Here is a 17538-nt window from a genome sequence, read left to right on the forward strand (position 1 = left end):
GTATCAAGGCATAGATGTCAATCGCCTTGAAGCCCATCCTCAGCAGGAGCTCCACAACTTTAGACCTTGGAGGACACGCATCACTGCCCCTCCACCGAAGACGGACAACATTCCTACGCACACTACCTGGCCCAGCTGTTGGGAGGGACCACACTGTATCCCCCCCTCTTTGCTCTCGGAAGGCCCCGAGGCCATGCCTCTCTATCCAGAAGGATAGATCAACCTCTCGACCCTCTACCATTAGTGATCTCTCTCCCTTCTTTAGAGCCTCCAGGAGACGCCGTTGCAACATGCCGTGCCCAGAGACGAGGAGGATGCCCTATTTCCCCCGGAGGTGACAGCGGCATAACTCCTGACAGGCGCTGCCACCACCGGGGGGGCAACCGGACCAGTGACCACATCCACACCAACAGCATCACCATTACCCACCTCCATAACCCCCTCACCCTCTACCAAACCAGCAACCACACCACTAGACAAAGACTTTTCCTCATCCATACCCACCACCACATTCACTCCTGCTGGACCAGTGACAACAGGGGGTGACATTTTGACCTCCGCATCATCAGGCACAAGGGGCTGAGTCTCCTCCACAGAACTGGAGGCGACCTCACCCCTGGTCTTACGTGTGCCCTCCGCATCATCAGATGATATTTTCCTTTGCTTTACTGCTGATACCAGGCGCCGCTGATCTTTCGCCACTGTGGGGCGCCGCTGATCCTTTATATCAGCATCTTGTTGACCAGCGATGCCAACACAGAACAGGACTTTGGTGGGAGGACCGGAACGCCCCGCCCCGGTAACACCCTCACACTGCCGCCGCCTCTCAACTAAGTGATCAGCGGCAACAGCATTCAGGGGCACCGAGGCTACCGGAGCTGCCCCTGACACCGGGCTGCTCCCCCCTCCCACTGGGGAGCGCACCACAGTATCGTGGCTTGACTTTTCGCCCGCCGCCGGGCCGCCCTCACTGTCCAGCCTCTCGGCTGATGCACCTGCTGCTACGTCCCCGCTACTACAAGCAGAGACGGAGCTCTGCGCCTCACTACCATGCTTTGTAATCTCCCCGCGCCTTTGCACCGGATCCACAGCAAAACCCGGGCTGGGCAACGGGGCTTATACAGCGAGCTGACCCTGCAGCCGACTCAGGGGGTACAGGGAGGGGGGCATACACATAGCTTACCGCTTCCTGCAGCTTAGGTTTGATCTTCTTTACCTTTTTCTTGTGGCCCCCAGGTGCCTCCTCAGGCAAATCATCACCAAGATGGAAGTTCTGAAGGCACACTGGGGACTCCAGGAGCTTGATCTCTGTCATTAGCGCTCCTCCCTGGCCGATGTTGTCACTGTCCTCCCCAGAGCCAGCAGAACTGCGACAAGATGTCATTGTCGCCTGTCCAGCAGGGAGCTCGCTGCACGTGGCCTGTGAGTGACTAAGCAGGCTGCCAGGTGGGGCTTTCTGCTGGTCATCCTCCTTCTTATCATCATCATCATCATCATCCACCTGGCTCCCAGGCTGCAGCCCAATCTGCCTTTGCTCTCTGTTATTAGCCATTTCTCTGAATCGGTCTTCATTTTGCAATTTTTCTTTAAATGGTCCACTTTTTTCTTGGATAAACGCTTTTCTCACCTCCAGGTCATTAATTTCAAGCTTCAGCCTCTTTACCTCCGCCTGGAATTGTGTCTTCCTGGGTCTGGAGCGCCTGCAGCTTTTGCGCTTGTGCAGCGCAGCTCCTCCCGGAGCCTTCTCAATCTCTTACTTGCCTCTTCATACTCACGAAGGTGGCTCATGACCCGGGAGGCATAGGTGGACACAGACTCCCGGGGTCTCTGCAGCGCCCAACCCTCCTCAGTGAGGTCGGCCTCACCTCCGTGAGCACTCAGCTTTCCTCCGGAAGGGCCGCCTTCCTGCACGCTAGCAGGCTTCTCCTCCATGGAAGCCTTGCGGCTTCTCTGGGTCTCTGCAGACCTGGGGGGAGTAGGAGCCACATTGCTGCGACTCCTGGTGGAGCGTCTCACCCCCGAATCTTCTGATGTGCAGGCTGGTTGCTGGTTCCTTCTGCCCCCCGCCAGCCTGGTCCGGGAAGCAGAAGCCTGGGACTTGGCCCCCTCATTCATCCCAGGAAACCCACTCACTCCCTGGGTAAGAGAGAGAGCAGGTCCCCGGGCGGAGAGGTGGTGGTTCCCAGGAGCTCAGGAGCACACAGCAGGTTCAGCAGCGACCGCACCCACAATCAGCACAGTGAGCAGCAGCTGAGCAGAGCTGCACCCACTATCCTGCTGGTGCAGTCACTGTGTACATACATTACATTACTGATCCTGAGTTACCTCCTGTATTATACCCCAGAGCTGCACTCACTATTCTGCTGGTGCAGTCACTGTGTACATACATTACATTACTGATCCTGAGTTACATCCTGTATTATACTCCAGAGCTGCACTCACTATTCTGCTGGTGCAGTCACTGTGTACATACATTACATTACTGATCCTGAGTTACCTCCTGTATTATACCCCAAAGCTGCACTCACTATTCTGCTGGTGCAGTCACTGTGTACATACATTACATTACTGATCCTGAGTTACCTCCTGTATTATACTCCAGAGCTGTACTCACTATTCTGCTGGTGCAGTCACTGTGTACATACATTACATTACTGATCCTGAGTTACATCCTGTATTCTACTCCAGAGCTGCACTCACTATTCTGCTGGTGCAGTCACTGTGTACATACATTACATTACTGATCCTGAATTACATCCTGTATTATACCCCAGAGCTGCACTCACTATTCTGCTGGTGCAGTCACTGTGTACATACATTACATTACTGATCCTGAGTTACATCCTGTATTATACCCCAGAGCTGCACTCACTATTCTGCTGGTGCAGTCACTGTGTACATACATTACCTATCTTGCATTCCTATTGGGGGTGAGTAACCAAAGTCGTCCTCATTTACCTTGCAGATCTTTGATGCGGGGGAGATGTTTGGGATAATGCAGGTGGAGGAGGCCGAGGAGGAAGAGGATGATGAAGAACGGGACGAAATTGAAAGAGAACTGAAAAAGAAACCGAATCCGGGGAACGAACCATCATTCAAAGTAATTGTCACCAATGAGCACGGGCTGCGAGCCACTGACCCGAACTGGTGCGTTTATGGAATAGGTGGGCTGGGTGCGCTTAAAGGGGGTGTTTTGCCAAGGACAACTGCTGCCTTACTAGTGTGGATGGACATCATAGCGGGGGGTCCTCCACGGTCAGTGCTGAGAGCCGATCAGGAGGACTCTGTCTTCCACCATGTTTTACTTTTTGTTTCAGTGGCCTACATGTAATACCACATTTCCCCAGCAGTGGCCGCTGCAGAGAAAAATGTGTGACTTGATCTGTCTCTCCAGTGATGATCGTAGCCTGATCCTCGTCGATCAGCTGATAGTCATACTTTTTAAATTAGTTTTTTTCCCCATAATTTTTAGAGTTTTTTTAGGGAACCTCCCACTTGACTAAATTGAAATAAACTTTATTAGTAGGTAGATATTTTCCAATATATTCTTTAATTTGATTATACATTAACCAGAACTAGGAGTCAGACTGAGTGTGACTTTAGGATCAGACTACGCAAGGTTTGTTTGTAGTCTGTTACCATGGAAACGTATAGTTCTACACAGAAACTGTGCTCAAAACAATTGATTTTTTTCTTGTTTTACAGCATTTTTCTGATTGACCACGCATGGACTTACCGTGTGGAGCACGCTCGGCACCAGCTGATGGAAGTCCCTGGCCTCCTTCATCGTATGGCCAACCTTATGGGCATAGAGTTTCACGGAGAAGTCCCGGATGTGGACGTGGTGGAGATGGTTCTGAAGGAAATGTGGAAGTATAACCAGACATATCGGCTCTCTCATGGGGTAAGGTGACGCCATACTTTACCTTTAAGAACTTAAAGGAAAGATAACTTTTAGTTTTTATCAGTAATTGAGGTAGCTCTATACTTGTTTGTAAAGGGATTGTCCGGATCTTTGATTTTTATGGCCTATATTTAGGATAGGTCTTAAACACCAGATCGGTGGGGCACCTCCACTGACCAGCTTGTAAGCAGGTTCTGCATTGGCTGGATGTAAATGTACAGCTCCATACACCATGTAGTGGCCGTTCTCAGGTACTGCAACTCGGATCACTTCAATGGGAGCTGAGCGAAATATTCTCTTCCCGTGGACGTTGTGAAACTTCCTTCCCTAGTCTTCTGTGGGCAGATCAATGGTGGTCCAACTCTCACCTCAGTGAATGGGCATAGGTACCTAGATTCACCCATACATATCCCAAGGATATGGCTTAAAGGGTTGTTCCCAACATTGGAGAGGTATTTCCACTATTGCAGCCTTTAAAGACGTCCTATCGTGAGGTCAAACATGTCCACTTATTGTTATTTTATTCCCGCTTCTTCCCTGAGAATCCCGTTGTTTGTTTTGTTAGAATCCGACATACGGTTCCAGAGATGTGAGACTTTGTTGTTTCCTGATTTTTATAGCTGTTACCTCATGGGCGTTGCTGCCTAAAGACACGCCCATGCGGATCTTGTTAGACATGCCCCCAGGGTAAAGTAGTACTTAATAAAAAGACCCATATCCCTGGATTGGAATGGCGGATTTCAAAAAATCAAAAAACTATTTGCACAGGGGAGGAGCGGGAATAAAATGTGAGCAAAACCTACCTCTTTAAGCATACATTTCTCTTCGTAGACCGCAGAGGAGAAAGTTCCCGTCTGGTACATAATGGACGAATTCGGATCCAGAATTCAGCACTCGGATGAGCCGACATTTGGTATTGCTCCCTTTTATTACATCCCCCAACAGCTGGCATACACCATACTTTGGCCCCACCGGGACCTGAGCAATGGAGGTAAAATTATTCTAACTTTCACATAATTTTCAAGATCTCTCCTTGCTGTCAATGAATAAAAACTTTTTTTTTTAATCAGAGGAAGTGTCCCGTGACTATGTGTATGGAGAGAGCGATCCTTTGTTACGGAGCTGTCTGCTGTTACCTTGGCAGTCCATGGATCATACCCACATAAACCACCAGACCCCGGAGCCCTCCGACGCCCACTATCAGGTGAGATCAGTGCCGACTCTAGTCATAATCTCGGTGCTACAAGCTGTGGCAAATAACCGTAGGGTGGAATTGACTTGTCGCCCCCTAGTGGTATCACCCCTGTACTGCAGTTATCATCTGCACTGCTGACTTTTACTATGATTACTATGGTTGGATCTTTTTTTATTCTTTTTTTTTTTTCTAGGCTATTTTTACTGAAAATAAAGAATCTCTGCCTCTTCCTGTGGAGCCGCCGTTACCAGACAAGAGTAAAATTTTTAAGTAAGTTTTCTGTAATATTGGCGACTTATTTCACACCGTGGCAAATAAAAGTTTGGAAAACTTTGTAATATATTTATAAAATTGCACCGACCAAGTGATGGGAAAGAGTCCATGTTCAGACTGAGAGCCCCCCACTTACTATGTGCTTGTAACACTGTCCGGGCTGGCTGGCGGCTTTCCCGAGCATGAAGGCTTCATGTATTTCTATGCTACTGCCTTCCGATCCTTGTCCGGCTGTCTGACTGTGCCTTTAAGGTAATCCATTAAAGGCAAAGTCCTGATAATTCGGTTTCAGAAAAAAAGCTTCTCTCCCAGGCTACAATTTGTTTAAAGAAAACAAACAACGCTTTACTCACCCTCCCCAGGTCCAGCATTGAGTTCGGTGCTGCTCCTGGTGTCGTCTGGGCTGCTGTCACGTTGACAATGCTGCAGCCAATCGCTGAGATCAATGGTGCTGCCCGAGTTGACATTGCAAGCAGCTCGGGGCTGCTGAACACAGTGATTGGCTGCAGCGCCGTCGATGTGACATCAGCACTGCAACCAATTAACAAACTGGAAATCCCCTTTAAGGCCCCCCGTTCACACTAGATATTGGCGTGTTCGTAGGCCTTTAAATTGGCAAAGAAATTCCATAAATATAAACCCTGTTCTTGTTTTCAGAGTTTACACAGATATGCAGCAAGTGCTGACCGGCGTGGACCACCCGAGATTTGTGTTCACCGACAACGAGAAGGAAGCCGACATCCTCTTCAACTTCTCCCACTTCAAAGATTATAAGTGAGCGTGCCGAGGGTCGTCCTCTCAGTCATCTCCCACCTCTTAAAGGGATAGTCCATAATTAGAAATTCACTGTTGCTTCATCCAAAAACCGCGCCACACTTATCTACAAGGTCACATGTGGTATTGCTGCTCAACAACATTAGCTTTGGTGAACTGCATGTGAATTTTTACATATATTCACTAAAATAAAAACAAAAAATATATATTTAAGATATCTTAATAAAAATAATTATTAAAATATATCTAAAATATACATATATAATAAATATAACTTATTTTTTTAATAGTATGAAATAAATTACAGTATTAATATATATTCACACTCACACTTCTAAATTAAAATGTGGATGTTCCACTGCATCTAAAAGAGTAACTTTGGCCTAAAATTACTGTGTTCTCATCTCATGCAGATACTAAAGCATGAATTTCCCAGAGTGACCACTAGAGGGAGCCTATGAGATTACTGCATACATGTTTATTATCAAGTTCAATGGAAACACAGCTGCAGCTCCCTCTAGTGGTGGCCACAAGTAGTCATAATTTTATAAGCTAAATTTGTCAATTCTAAGTATTGAAAAAACAAAGCACCAACTACTGAAAAGGATAATTTCCCATCCTTTTGTTGTGAGGGATGATACATATGCCATATTCTTGGCTCATTCCAGGACGCTCAGCACGGAGAGACCCCATGTCCTGCTCAATCAGTTCCCATGTGAGAATCTGCTGACTGTAAAGGATTGCCTGGCGTCCGTTTCTAGAAGGATCGGAGACGCGGAGGGTCCACTGTGGCTGCCACGCACCTTTAATCTGAAGACAGAACTCCCGCAGTTTATCAGCTACTTCAAGCAACGAGAAGAGAGGTATGGCCGTGTAGGGGACTGTCCGTGTAGGGGACTGTCCGTGTAGGGGACTGTCCGTGTAGGGGACTGTCTGTGTAAGGGGACTGTCTGTGTAGGGGGACTGTCTGTGTAAGGGGACTGTCTGTGTAAGGGGACTGTCTGTGTAAGGGGACTGTCTGTGTAAGGGGACTGTCTGTGTAAGGGGACTGTCTGTGTAAGGGGACTGTCTGTGTAAGGGGACTTGGGGGCTGACGTGTTTTGGAAGTTTGGTACTTTACGTTTCTCCTGCCATTGTCTGTGCAGGGGAGAAGACAATCACTGGATCTGTAAGCCGTGGAATCTGGCCCGGAGTCTGGACACGCATGTCACAACCAACCTGTCCTACATCATCCGTCAGCGGGAGAGCACGCCAAAGGTTTGTCTCCAGCGCTGTCCTGTAACCCTCTCCTTCATAGGTGGATGCGTCATGGCGCTGGCCCCGGCCCAAGGAAAATAGGCTGCGGGCACTGGCGCCAGGTGTGTGTTTGCCTGCGACGCTCCCTCTCTGGCAAAGTCCTCGCACAGGTAGATCTCCAACCTGTTAAAGAGATTTTCTCGCCTTTTTCTAAATTTATATATAACCCCAGTGTGGTTAGTTATCAGAAATGGCATGTACTGTTTCGTTCCCATTCCAGTTGACTTGTGACCACTGCAGCCAGTCAGTGGCCACAGTGATTGGCTGCAACTGTCATATCACGACCATGTTTTTTTAAAAGCTGGAGGATCAATGGACTAGGTGGGGCCATATATAACCTTAAAGGGGCAGAAAACCCCCTTTTACACACCCGCTCATCTACTTGGTTCACTGCGGACACCTAAAGCTGTAAATTGCTAGAACTGAGACAGGAGATAGCCCCCCTACCCCATGGCGTGGCCTGTAGGAGAGCCCCCCTACCCCATGGCGTGGCCTGTAGGAGAGCCCCCCTACCCCATGGCGTGGCCTGTAGGAGAGCCCCCCTACCCCACGGCGTGGCCTGTAGGAGAAGCCCCCCTACCCCACGGCGTGGCCTGTGGGTCCCTGGTTTGGTCTCTCACTCAATGCAATCTATGGGGCTTATTCATCAATTGCAAAAGCAGATCATTTTTTCCTGTGTATTCACTAGTATTTTGGAATAACTTTTTTTTTTTTTTCGTGCCTTTTGGCAAGGAAACCCCATTTTTGACTTTGCTCAAAAATCCTAAATTTTGATGAAAAAAACCAGCAACTAATACAACCCAAGACAAAAAGGAAAGTGACTTAAAAACAAAAAAAAGAAGCAAATGATGAATCTGGGCCGTAATCTTCACTGATGGACATGAAGCAAATTATTGGATTTACGCTTTTCTAGGGATGGTTTTTGGTCCATTGTTTTTGCACATATACTATGAATCTGTGTCCATTAGTAATGGCGCGTGCACAGGGGACATCACGTGCTCGCTCCTCCTGCAGGTTGTGTCCAAGTACGTGGAGGATCCGGTGCTCTTCCATCGGGATGACGTCGGGAAGGTGAAGTTTGATATCCGCTACGTGCTGCTTCTCCGATCTGTGCGGCCGCTCCGGCTCTACACCTACAACGTCTTCTGGCTGAGATTTGCTAACAGGTAAGTCTGTCTCTTCGTCTTTTCTCGCGCTCTCTTGCACTGTGTGTCTTGTTCTCTAGCGCACGCTCTCTGTATATTGCTCTCGCTCTCTGTGTCGCTCACGCTTTGTGTGTCTCGCGCTCTTGTTCTCTCTCACTCTGTGCGTGTCTCTCTTGCCCTCTCGCTCTTTTGCTCTCTGTTGCGCACGCTCTCTCACGCTCTCTCTCAATCTGTCATTCTCTGTGTGTCTGTCTCTTGCTGTCTCTTGTTTTTTCTCGCGCTCTGTGTCTCTTGTTCTCTCCCTCGCTGTGGGTCTGTCTCTTGTTGTCTCTTTTGCTCTCTTTCTCTCGCGCTCTGTGTGTGTTTCTTATTCTCTCCCTCACTGGTTCTCTCTTTTGCTCTCTTTCTCTCTTTTGCTCTTTCTCTCTTTTGCTCTCTTTCTCTCTTTTGCTCTCTTTCTCTCTCGCGCTCTCTTTCTCTCGCGCTCTCTTTCTCTCTCGCGCTCTTTCTCTCTCGCGCTCTCTCTCTCTCGCGCTCTCTTTCTCTCTCGCGCTCTCTTTCTCTCTCGCGCTCTCTTTCTCTCTCGCGCTCTCTTTCTCTCTCGCGCTCTCTTTCTCTCTCGCGCTCTCTTTCTCTCTCGCGCTCTCTTTCTCTCTCGCGCTCTTTCTCTCTCGCGCTCTTTCTCTCTCGCGCTCTCTTTCTCTCTCGCGCTCTCTTTCTCTCGCGCTCTCTTTCTCTCTCGCGCTCTTTCTCTCGCGCTCTCTTTCTCTCTCGCGCTCTCTTTCTCTCTCGCGCTCTCTTTCTCTCTCGCGCTCTCTTTCTCTCTCGCGCTCTCTTTCTCTCTCGCGCTCTCTTTCTCTCTCGCGCTCTCTTTCTCTCTCGCGCTCTCTTTCTCTCTCGCGCTCTCTTTCTCTCTCGCGCTCTCTTTCTCTCTCGCGCTCTCTTTCTCTCTCGCGCTCTCTTTCTCTCTCGCGCTCTCTTTCTCTCTCGCGCTCTCTTTCTCTCTCGCGCTCGCTTTCTCTCTCGCGCTCTCTTTCTCTCTCGCGCTCTTTCTCTCTCGCGCTCTTTCTCTCTCGCGCTCTCTTTCTCTCTCGCGCTCTCTTTCTCTCGCGCTCTTTCTCTCTCGCGCTCTCTTTCTCTCTCGCGCTCTCTTTCTCTCTCTCGCTCTCTTTCTCTCTCTCGCTCTCTTTCTCTCTCGCGCTCTTTCTCTCTCGCGCTCTCTTTCTCTCTCGCGCTCTCTTTCTCTCTCGCGCTCTCTCTCGCTCTCGCGCGCTCTCTCGCTCTCGCGCGCTCTCTCGCTCTCGCGCGCTCTCTCGCTCTCGCGCGCTCTCTCGCTCTCGCGCGCTCTCTCGCTCTCGCGCGCTCTCTCGCTCTCGCGCGCTCTCTCGCTCTCGCGCGCTCTCTCGCTCTCGCGCGCTCTCGCGCGCTCTCGCGCGCTCTCGCGCGCTCTCTCGCTCTCGCGCGCTCTCTCGCTCTCGCGCGCTCTCTCGCGCTCGCTCGCTCTCTCGCGCTCGCTCTCGCGCGCTCTCGCGCGCTCTCTCGCTCTCGCGCGCTCTCTCGCTCTCGCGCGCTCTCTCGCTCTCGCGCGCTCTCTCGCTCTCGCGCGCTCTCTCGCTCTTGCGCGCTCTCTCGCTCTCGCGCGCTCTCTCGCTCTCTCTTGCTCTCTCTCTCGCTCTGTGTCTTTCTCTCTTGCTTTCTCTTGCTCTGTCTCTCTAGTAACTGATAAATCTATCCATCCTCGATTATTGTGCAGCGAGCATTCCTCGGCAGCACAGTTCTTGTGTATTCCTGACCTGTGCTGCCGAGAACAATGGCAGACTGTGCGCACTGTCTGGTACAATCTGCCCCAGAGCGCTCGGCCTGTGTACCCATTTTTGTAGAAGACCGCCAATTGGCGGATGATCGGCCATTCTCTACCGCCGGTCACTTGGTGTAGTTGGGTGTTATGTGTCTATCTCAGCGGTTTGCACTGTTACCTTGCAGAGTCCTAGCAGGAATTTAGCGACGGTCGCGCCTGAGCCTGGGAGGTCCCTTTGGCCCATATGAGAAGACCAGTACTATTAAAGCCCACTTCCATTACACCCAGTTAGTTCCTCCCAAAACCAATTACCCCATTTTATCTTATGTCCTTAAATATTAATTCAGAATTTAGATTGTGAGCCCCAATTGTCCCGGAGTGTGCAGATCGCGCCGATAGGTGCTGCCGGCCACTTGGCACCCACTAAATGGTGCAAAGATGACATCGCACTGCCCAATGGAGGCCGGGCTGACCCCGCAGCATTAGTGCCAGGGAGGGGGCACAGTTTAGGGTAATATCCACGGGGCACAATCTTACAGACTATTCTCTTTTTTTTTTTTCCCGCCAGGCCGTTCTCACTTGATGACCTGGATGACTACGAGAAGCACTTCACGGTGATGAACTACGCCTCCAATGTGCAGCTGAAGCAGGTGACATTACCATACGTGACCACAGAGGGGCAGCGCTCTCCCGTAATGGGGAAACCACAAGTCCCAGCATGTAGCATCCCCCTCCCCTATGTATAGAACTGCTGCCCCTTCATTGATCAGTGTCACCGGACTTGAACTTAAAACCGTAAGGTTATTGTGTAATACTGCATTTATCCTGTGGGGGCGCTGCAGGCAAAATAAACACTAGCTGCCAGCTTGATCGCTGTCGGGAATACAAAAAGGGTTTTTTTTTGTTGTTGTTTTTTTTTTTGTTGTTGTTTTTTTTAAGCCAAGACCCTCTAATATCCCAAGTTACATCCTCTGCCTCTTCATCCTTTGTGTCGTAGATTCACTGTGATGAGTTTATCACCATGTTCGAGAAGCAGTATCCGGAGTATCCCTGGAAGACTATTGAGGTAAGTAATTTTTTTTTTCTGATCCCTTTTAACCCCTTCATATATGACGTACAGTTACGTCATACGTCCGGTGCATAGTGCGGGCTCACAAGCTGAGCCTGCATCTTTCCCGGCAGATGATGGCTGATTTTTTCAGCCATCATGTACCTCTAATAGCCGCGGGTGGAGCAGAGCTCTCGCTACGCCTGTTAACCTGTTCATCTCTGACAGCGGCGTTTAACACGCGCCGGTATGAGGGAGCATCATTCCACCAGCCCACGATGTGATTTTGGGGCGCCGATGGACTGCAATGACAGCTGGGGGTCTGCTGAAAGCCCCCGTGCCTGTCATTACGATCCTCCTGTGAAAGTGAGCCAGATCCATGAGATCAGGGAGCAAATAAGATGAAGTGTTGACTTTTTGTTGCCTCTTGTTTCTTATCAGGCTCAGTTATTTAAGACTTTTGGAGAACTATTTCAAGCAGCGACATCCAAGCCAGCCCCCCTCGGGATCTGCGACTACCAGTCGTCCCGAGCCGTGTACGCCATAGATCTGATGCTGAAGTGGGACAAGGACAGTGAAGGTATGGCCGCGCGTTCCCTACAGTCTTCCTCTGAATTCAGTGCAATGTCCATTGATTTCAGAGGTACCTATGTAAATTATCATGCGCGGGGGGGGTGGGCAATTAATATTCCTGAGGGTCCACATAACACCGTGACTGTTGTGGAGGCCGAACCAATAGGCTGAAAATAATTCTTCTCAGTATTTAATATTCACATATTAATTATAATTGTATCACTCAATAGTCAGCAGAATTAAGTATGACGACATTCTCTATGTACAGTGTGATCCCACATACGGTTCCCCTATATACAGGTGTGATCCCGCACACGGCTCCCAAATATACAGTGTGATCCCGCACACGGCTCCCCAATATACAGTATGATCCCACACCCGGCTCCCCTGTGTACAGTATGATCCCGCACACAGCTCCCCAATATACAGTGTGATCCCGCACATGGCTCCCCAATATACAGTGTGATCCCGCACACGGCTCCCCTATATACAGTGTGATCTCACACGGCTCCCCTATATCCAGTGTGATCCCGCACACGGCTCCCCTGTGTACAGTGTAATCCCACACACGGCTCCCCTATATACAGGTGTGATCCCGCACACGGCTCCCCTGTGTACAGTGTGATCCCGCACACGGCTCCCCAATATACAGTATGATCCCGCATACAGCTCCCCAATATACAGTATGATCCCGCACACTGCTCCCCAATATACAGTGTGATCCGGCACACAGCTCCCCAATATACAGTGTGATCTCTCACACGGCTCCCCTATATCCAGTGTGATCCCGCACACGGCTCCCCTGTGTACAGTGTAATCCCACACACGGCTCCCCTATATCCAGTGTGATCCCGCACACGGCTCCCCTATATCCAGTGTGATCCCGCACACGGCTCCCCTGTGTACAGTGTGATCCCGCACACGGCTCCCCAATATACAGTATGATCCCGCATACAGCTCCCCAATATACAGTGTGATCCCGCACACAGCTCCCCAATATACAGTGTGATCCCGCACATGGCTCCCCTGTGTACAGTGTGATCCCGCACACGGCTCCCCAATATACAGTGTGATCCCGCACACGGCTCCCCAATATACAGTGTGATCCCGCACATGGCTCCCCAATATACAGTGTGATCCCGCACACGGCTCCCCAATATACAGTGTGATCCCGCACATGGCTCCCCAATATACAGTGTGATCCCGCACACGGCTCCCCAATATACAGTGTGATCCCGCACACGGCTCCCCAATATACAGTGTGATCCGGCACACGGCTCCCCAATATACAGTGTGATCCGGCACACGGCTCCCCAATATACAGTGTGATCCGGCACACGGCTCCCCAATATACAGTGTGATCCCGCACACGGCTCCCCAATATACAGTGTGATCCCGCACATGGCTCCCCAATATACAGTGTGATCCCGCACATGGCTCCCCAATATACAGTGTGATCCCACACACGGCTCCCCAATATACAGTGTGATCCCGCACACGGCTCCCCAATATACAGTGTGATCCGGCACACAGCTCCCCAATATACAGTGTGATCCCGCACATGGCTCCCCTGTGTACAGTGTGATCCCGCACACGGCTCCCCAATATACAGTGTGATCCCGCACACGGCTCCCCAATATACAGTGTGATCCCGCACACGGCTCCCCAATATACAGTGTGATCCCGCACACGGCTCCCCAATATACAGTGTGATCCGGCACACGGCTCCCCAATGTACAGTGTGATCCGGCACACGGCTCCCCAATGTACAGTGTGATCCGGCACACGGCTCCCCAATGTACAGTGTGATCCGGCACACGGCTCCCCAATGTACAGTGTGATCCGGCACACGGCTCCCCAATGTACAGTGTGATCCGGCACACGGCTCCCCAATGTACAGTGTGATCCGGCACACGGCTCCCCAATATACAGTGTGATCCCGCACACGGCTCCCCAATATACAGTGCGATCCCTCACACGGCTCCCCAATATACAGTGTGATCCCATACACGGCTCCCCAATATACAGTGTGATCCCATACACGGCTCCCCTGTGTACAGTGTGATCCCGCACACGGCTCCCCTATGTACAGTGTGATCCCGCACACGGCTCCCCTGTGTACAGTGTGATCCCGCACACGGCTCCCCTGTGTACAGTGTAATCCCACACACGGCTCCCCTATATCCAGTGTGATCCCGCACACGGCTCCCCAATATACAGTGTGATCCCGCACACGTCTCCCCAATATACAGTGCGATCCCTCACACGGCTCCCCAATATACAGTGTGATCCCATACACGGCTCCCCTGTGTACAGTGTGATCCCGCACACGGCTCCCCTATGTACAGTGTGATCCCGCACACGGCTCCCCTGTGTACAGTGTGATCCCGCACACGGCTTCCCTGTGTACAGTGTGATCCCGCACACGGCTCCTTATATACAGTATATACTACTGCGATGTCGTTTTTACCACGCAGTGAACACCGTAGAAATGAATCCCAATAATGGAGAGCAATGAGAAGCACATGACTACGCTGGATTTGTTTGTAGTCTGTAACCATGGAGACGCATAGTTCCGCCTGAGAGCTGTGTACGCCAAACAGAAAATATCTATTGAAACTGAATGGATGAACTGAAAAGACGACGACTGTTCTCCTCAATGTGAGCTCAGATTGATCCCAAACCTCTTTTTTTTTTTTTTTTTTTCTTCTTCCAGGCAAACGGATAATGCGGCCCCAAATTCTAGAAGTCAACTTTAACCCCGATTGTACCAGGGCCTGCAAGTACCATCCGACTTTTTTCAATGACGTCTTCAGCACTCTGTTCTTGGATGAAACCGACAATTGCCACATGACCACCATCCTTTAATTCCGCTGGGAAATTAATCTTCCTGGACTTGATACAACCAGCAGCAGCCATATCGAAGCCACGGTGATAATATCCTCGAGTATACCACTACATGGCTCATAAGAATCTGATATTACTGCTCTTAAAGGGGTTTTCCAGAATCAGATAAATGCTCTGCTCTATTTCTTGAAAAAGCGCCACTCCTGTCTATAGGCCGACTCTGGTATTACAGGTTAGCCCCATTCTCTTGAATGCTGCAATACTTAGAGGTATTCCCATCTCCAAGATCCTATCCCAATATCTAGTAGGTATAATAATATTCGCAAATACTTCCAATTAGAAAAGTAGTATAGTTCTCCTGATTAGCTGTGTCGCTTATCCCATGTGCAGGGCATAGCAGTAGCTTATGATCACTAACAAGTAATTGTCACTATGTTGTAACCATGGATACCTAAGCTACTGCAATGCCCTGCACATGAGGTAAGTGATATAGCTAATCAGGAGAACTATGCACATGAGGTAAGTGATATAGCTAATCAGGAGAACTATGCTACATTTCTAATTGGAGGTATTTTCTATTATTACACCTACTACATATTGAGATAGGATCTTGAAGATTGAAATACCCTTTTAATACTACCATAGAGAAGAGTGGCGCTGTTTTTCTGGAAGAAATAGGCACTTTTTTTCTAATCTCACGTTAAGGTTCATTTTTTTTCAGCTGCCATCACTTTAGGCTATACCGAAAATGAGGAGACCCTGCTAAAATAAAATATCTATATGAGATGAGGTCTTTGCTGACATTTCTACTGTTTTTCTTTCTACCCTTTGATACGCTGCAGATTTTCAGCTGTTATTTAGCACCGGGCAGTTGTATTAACCCGGAGAGTTCTCGGTTGCATGTCCATGGGATCAGAACGGGGAGTGCCCATACTGTAAGCAATCTACCGGACTCCGCTTTTCACATTTACACGTGCTTGTTACTTTTTTTTGTTGTATTCCAGAAAAATAAAGGTCACGTTTATTTCACTCATTAGTGGTTTGTTGTTTCTAACACTATTGTTGAGTCTTCCTCATCCGTCAAGGTATTTCTGCTTTGGCTACGGTAGATACAGATAGGTAGAATTGCCATTTAGAAATCGAGGTAGGCAGTCCCCCTTCACTTATGGTGCTGTAATGGCGGCAAATGGTCATCTAGTTTTCGAAGAAACATCTATGGAATAGACTTATGTCTCCCTGTGCTTCCTGCAGCCTCTGCGCTGGTTTTAAAGGCTTTCATAAACATGACTGTCACGTACCTGCTCTCAGCACGCGACTTGGGGTTGCGCCTGCAAGGGTTAATCTATCTCCCCTCTCTCAGTCCAGCATGTGAGCATAAATCACACACCGACCCAGGCCACACACCCGCTCATACACGCTGCCACCACTCACCGAACACACGGGCGATGAGTCCCGGAAATATTCTACTGTCTGCCAACCAGCAGGGTCACACACTTTAAGGCTATGGATTCTTTAGAACATACAAGGTTCACCTTGTTAAAGTTTTATGCTTTAATATGAAAAGGTACAGTGCTTACAATAAGAAAAAAGGTATAAAAGTATGGTAATAAAAAGACATACAACTGTGCAAAACAGTTATAAAAATAGGAGAAAACTTACAGAAATAGCTAACTTTCTAATCTGCTTTCTGCTCCCTGAGGGGGGATGAATATGGACTGGGACACATCAGCTCGGCTGCCCCTCAATCTGTGAACACGATCCTATGTATACAGGCCTAATTTATAGAGTCACCCTGGAGGTCAGATTTCTAGAACAGCCTCTCGGGTTGATATTATAATTGCTTGTTTTTCACCGGACCATGGCCACTCCACCAATGAATATATTATTTTCTCTGAAATTTTTTGTGTAAAGTTTCCCACAGATAGATAGTCAGGCTGTAAATGACATCTCTCTTCAAAAGAGCTAGAAGGTGTGAAATGTTTCCCTTTCCTGGTTTTCAGCAAGACCCCCTGGCGAGATTGGAGACAGCAGACTGCTTGGTCAGGATACCATATGCTGTGACCCCCTGTGAGATCTGCAGTCTCAGGACAGATGTTAAATTATTGCTAGTCACACATATATCCCTATACATATTTCACTACACACATATATCCCTATACATAGTTCACCACAATGATATTATAAGTGACTGAACCCACTCGTATTGGATTATTCCCTGACATTGTAAGGTGTGCGGGAATAGACTTATTGCTCCCTGTGCTTCCAGCAGCCTCTGCGCTGGTATTAAAAGCTCTCATAAACATGATATTATAAGTGGCTGAACCCACTCATATTGGACTATTCTCCGACATAGTAAGGTGTGAGCGCCTAAAGACTCATCTGTTGGATAGATAAGGGTTGGACAGTTTGATTGTCGTCGCCTGATCCATTTGTTTTCGCTGCGATTAAGCCAGAAGTGAGACGGGAGCTTTCTCCTGCTTATATCCAGGCTGACCGCCAAGGCTCCTGATCTGGGCTTTACTCTAGGGTATCTACGAGGCCTCAGATCAGAAGAGCCGGCCGTCTATCAGAGTAGTCCGAAATGCGTTTCACGGCCTTCGGCTGTAATGTAGAGAGGTGTTGAGGGCAGAGAAAGAGGCGGCAGGCTTCTATGCCATAGACGCGAGACATTGTAGAGGTTGTCCA

At 49.2% G+C, this 17538-nt stretch overlaps 1 protein-coding gene across 2 annotated transcripts in view; it reads left to right on the plus strand.

Annotated features, from left to right (window-relative positions):
- The window catches only part of TTLL12 (tubulin tyrosine ligase like 12), a 57954-nt gene extending 42072 nt beyond the window's left edge, over positions 1–15882 (plus strand). For both annotated transcript variants that reach the window (XM_077266591.1, XM_077266590.1), the window contains exons 2-14: positions 2966–3147; positions 3706–3904; positions 4736–4895; positions 4975–5108; positions 5293–5369; positions 6030–6146; positions 6815–7009; positions 7292–7403; positions 8457–8608; positions 10954–11035; positions 11383–11451; positions 11875–12013; positions 14723–15882. In XM_077266591.1, the coding sequence (XP_077122706.1) occupies positions 2984–3147; positions 3706–3904; positions 4736–4895; positions 4975–5108; positions 5293–5369; positions 6030–6146; positions 6815–7009; positions 7292–7403; positions 8457–8608; positions 10954–11035; positions 11383–11451; positions 11875–12013; positions 14723–14874 (1752 nt within the window). In that variant the 5' untranslated portion in view covers positions 2966–2983 and the 3' untranslated portion in view covers positions 14875–15882. The remainder of the gene's footprint in view (positions 1–2965; positions 3148–3705; positions 3905–4735; positions 4896–4974; positions 5109–5292; positions 5370–6029; positions 6147–6814; positions 7010–7291; positions 7404–8456; positions 8609–10953; positions 11036–11382; positions 11452–11874; positions 12014–14722) is intronic.
- The last annotated feature ends 1656 nt before the right edge of the window (positions 15883–17538 follow it).

The sequence above is a fragment of the Ranitomeya variabilis genome, chromosome 5 (genome assembly GCF_051348905.1).
Source record: "Ranitomeya variabilis isolate aRanVar5 chromosome 5, aRanVar5.hap1, whole genome shotgun sequence".
Taxonomy (NCBI): Eukaryota; Metazoa; Chordata; class Amphibia; order Anura; family Dendrobatidae; genus Ranitomeya; species Ranitomeya variabilis.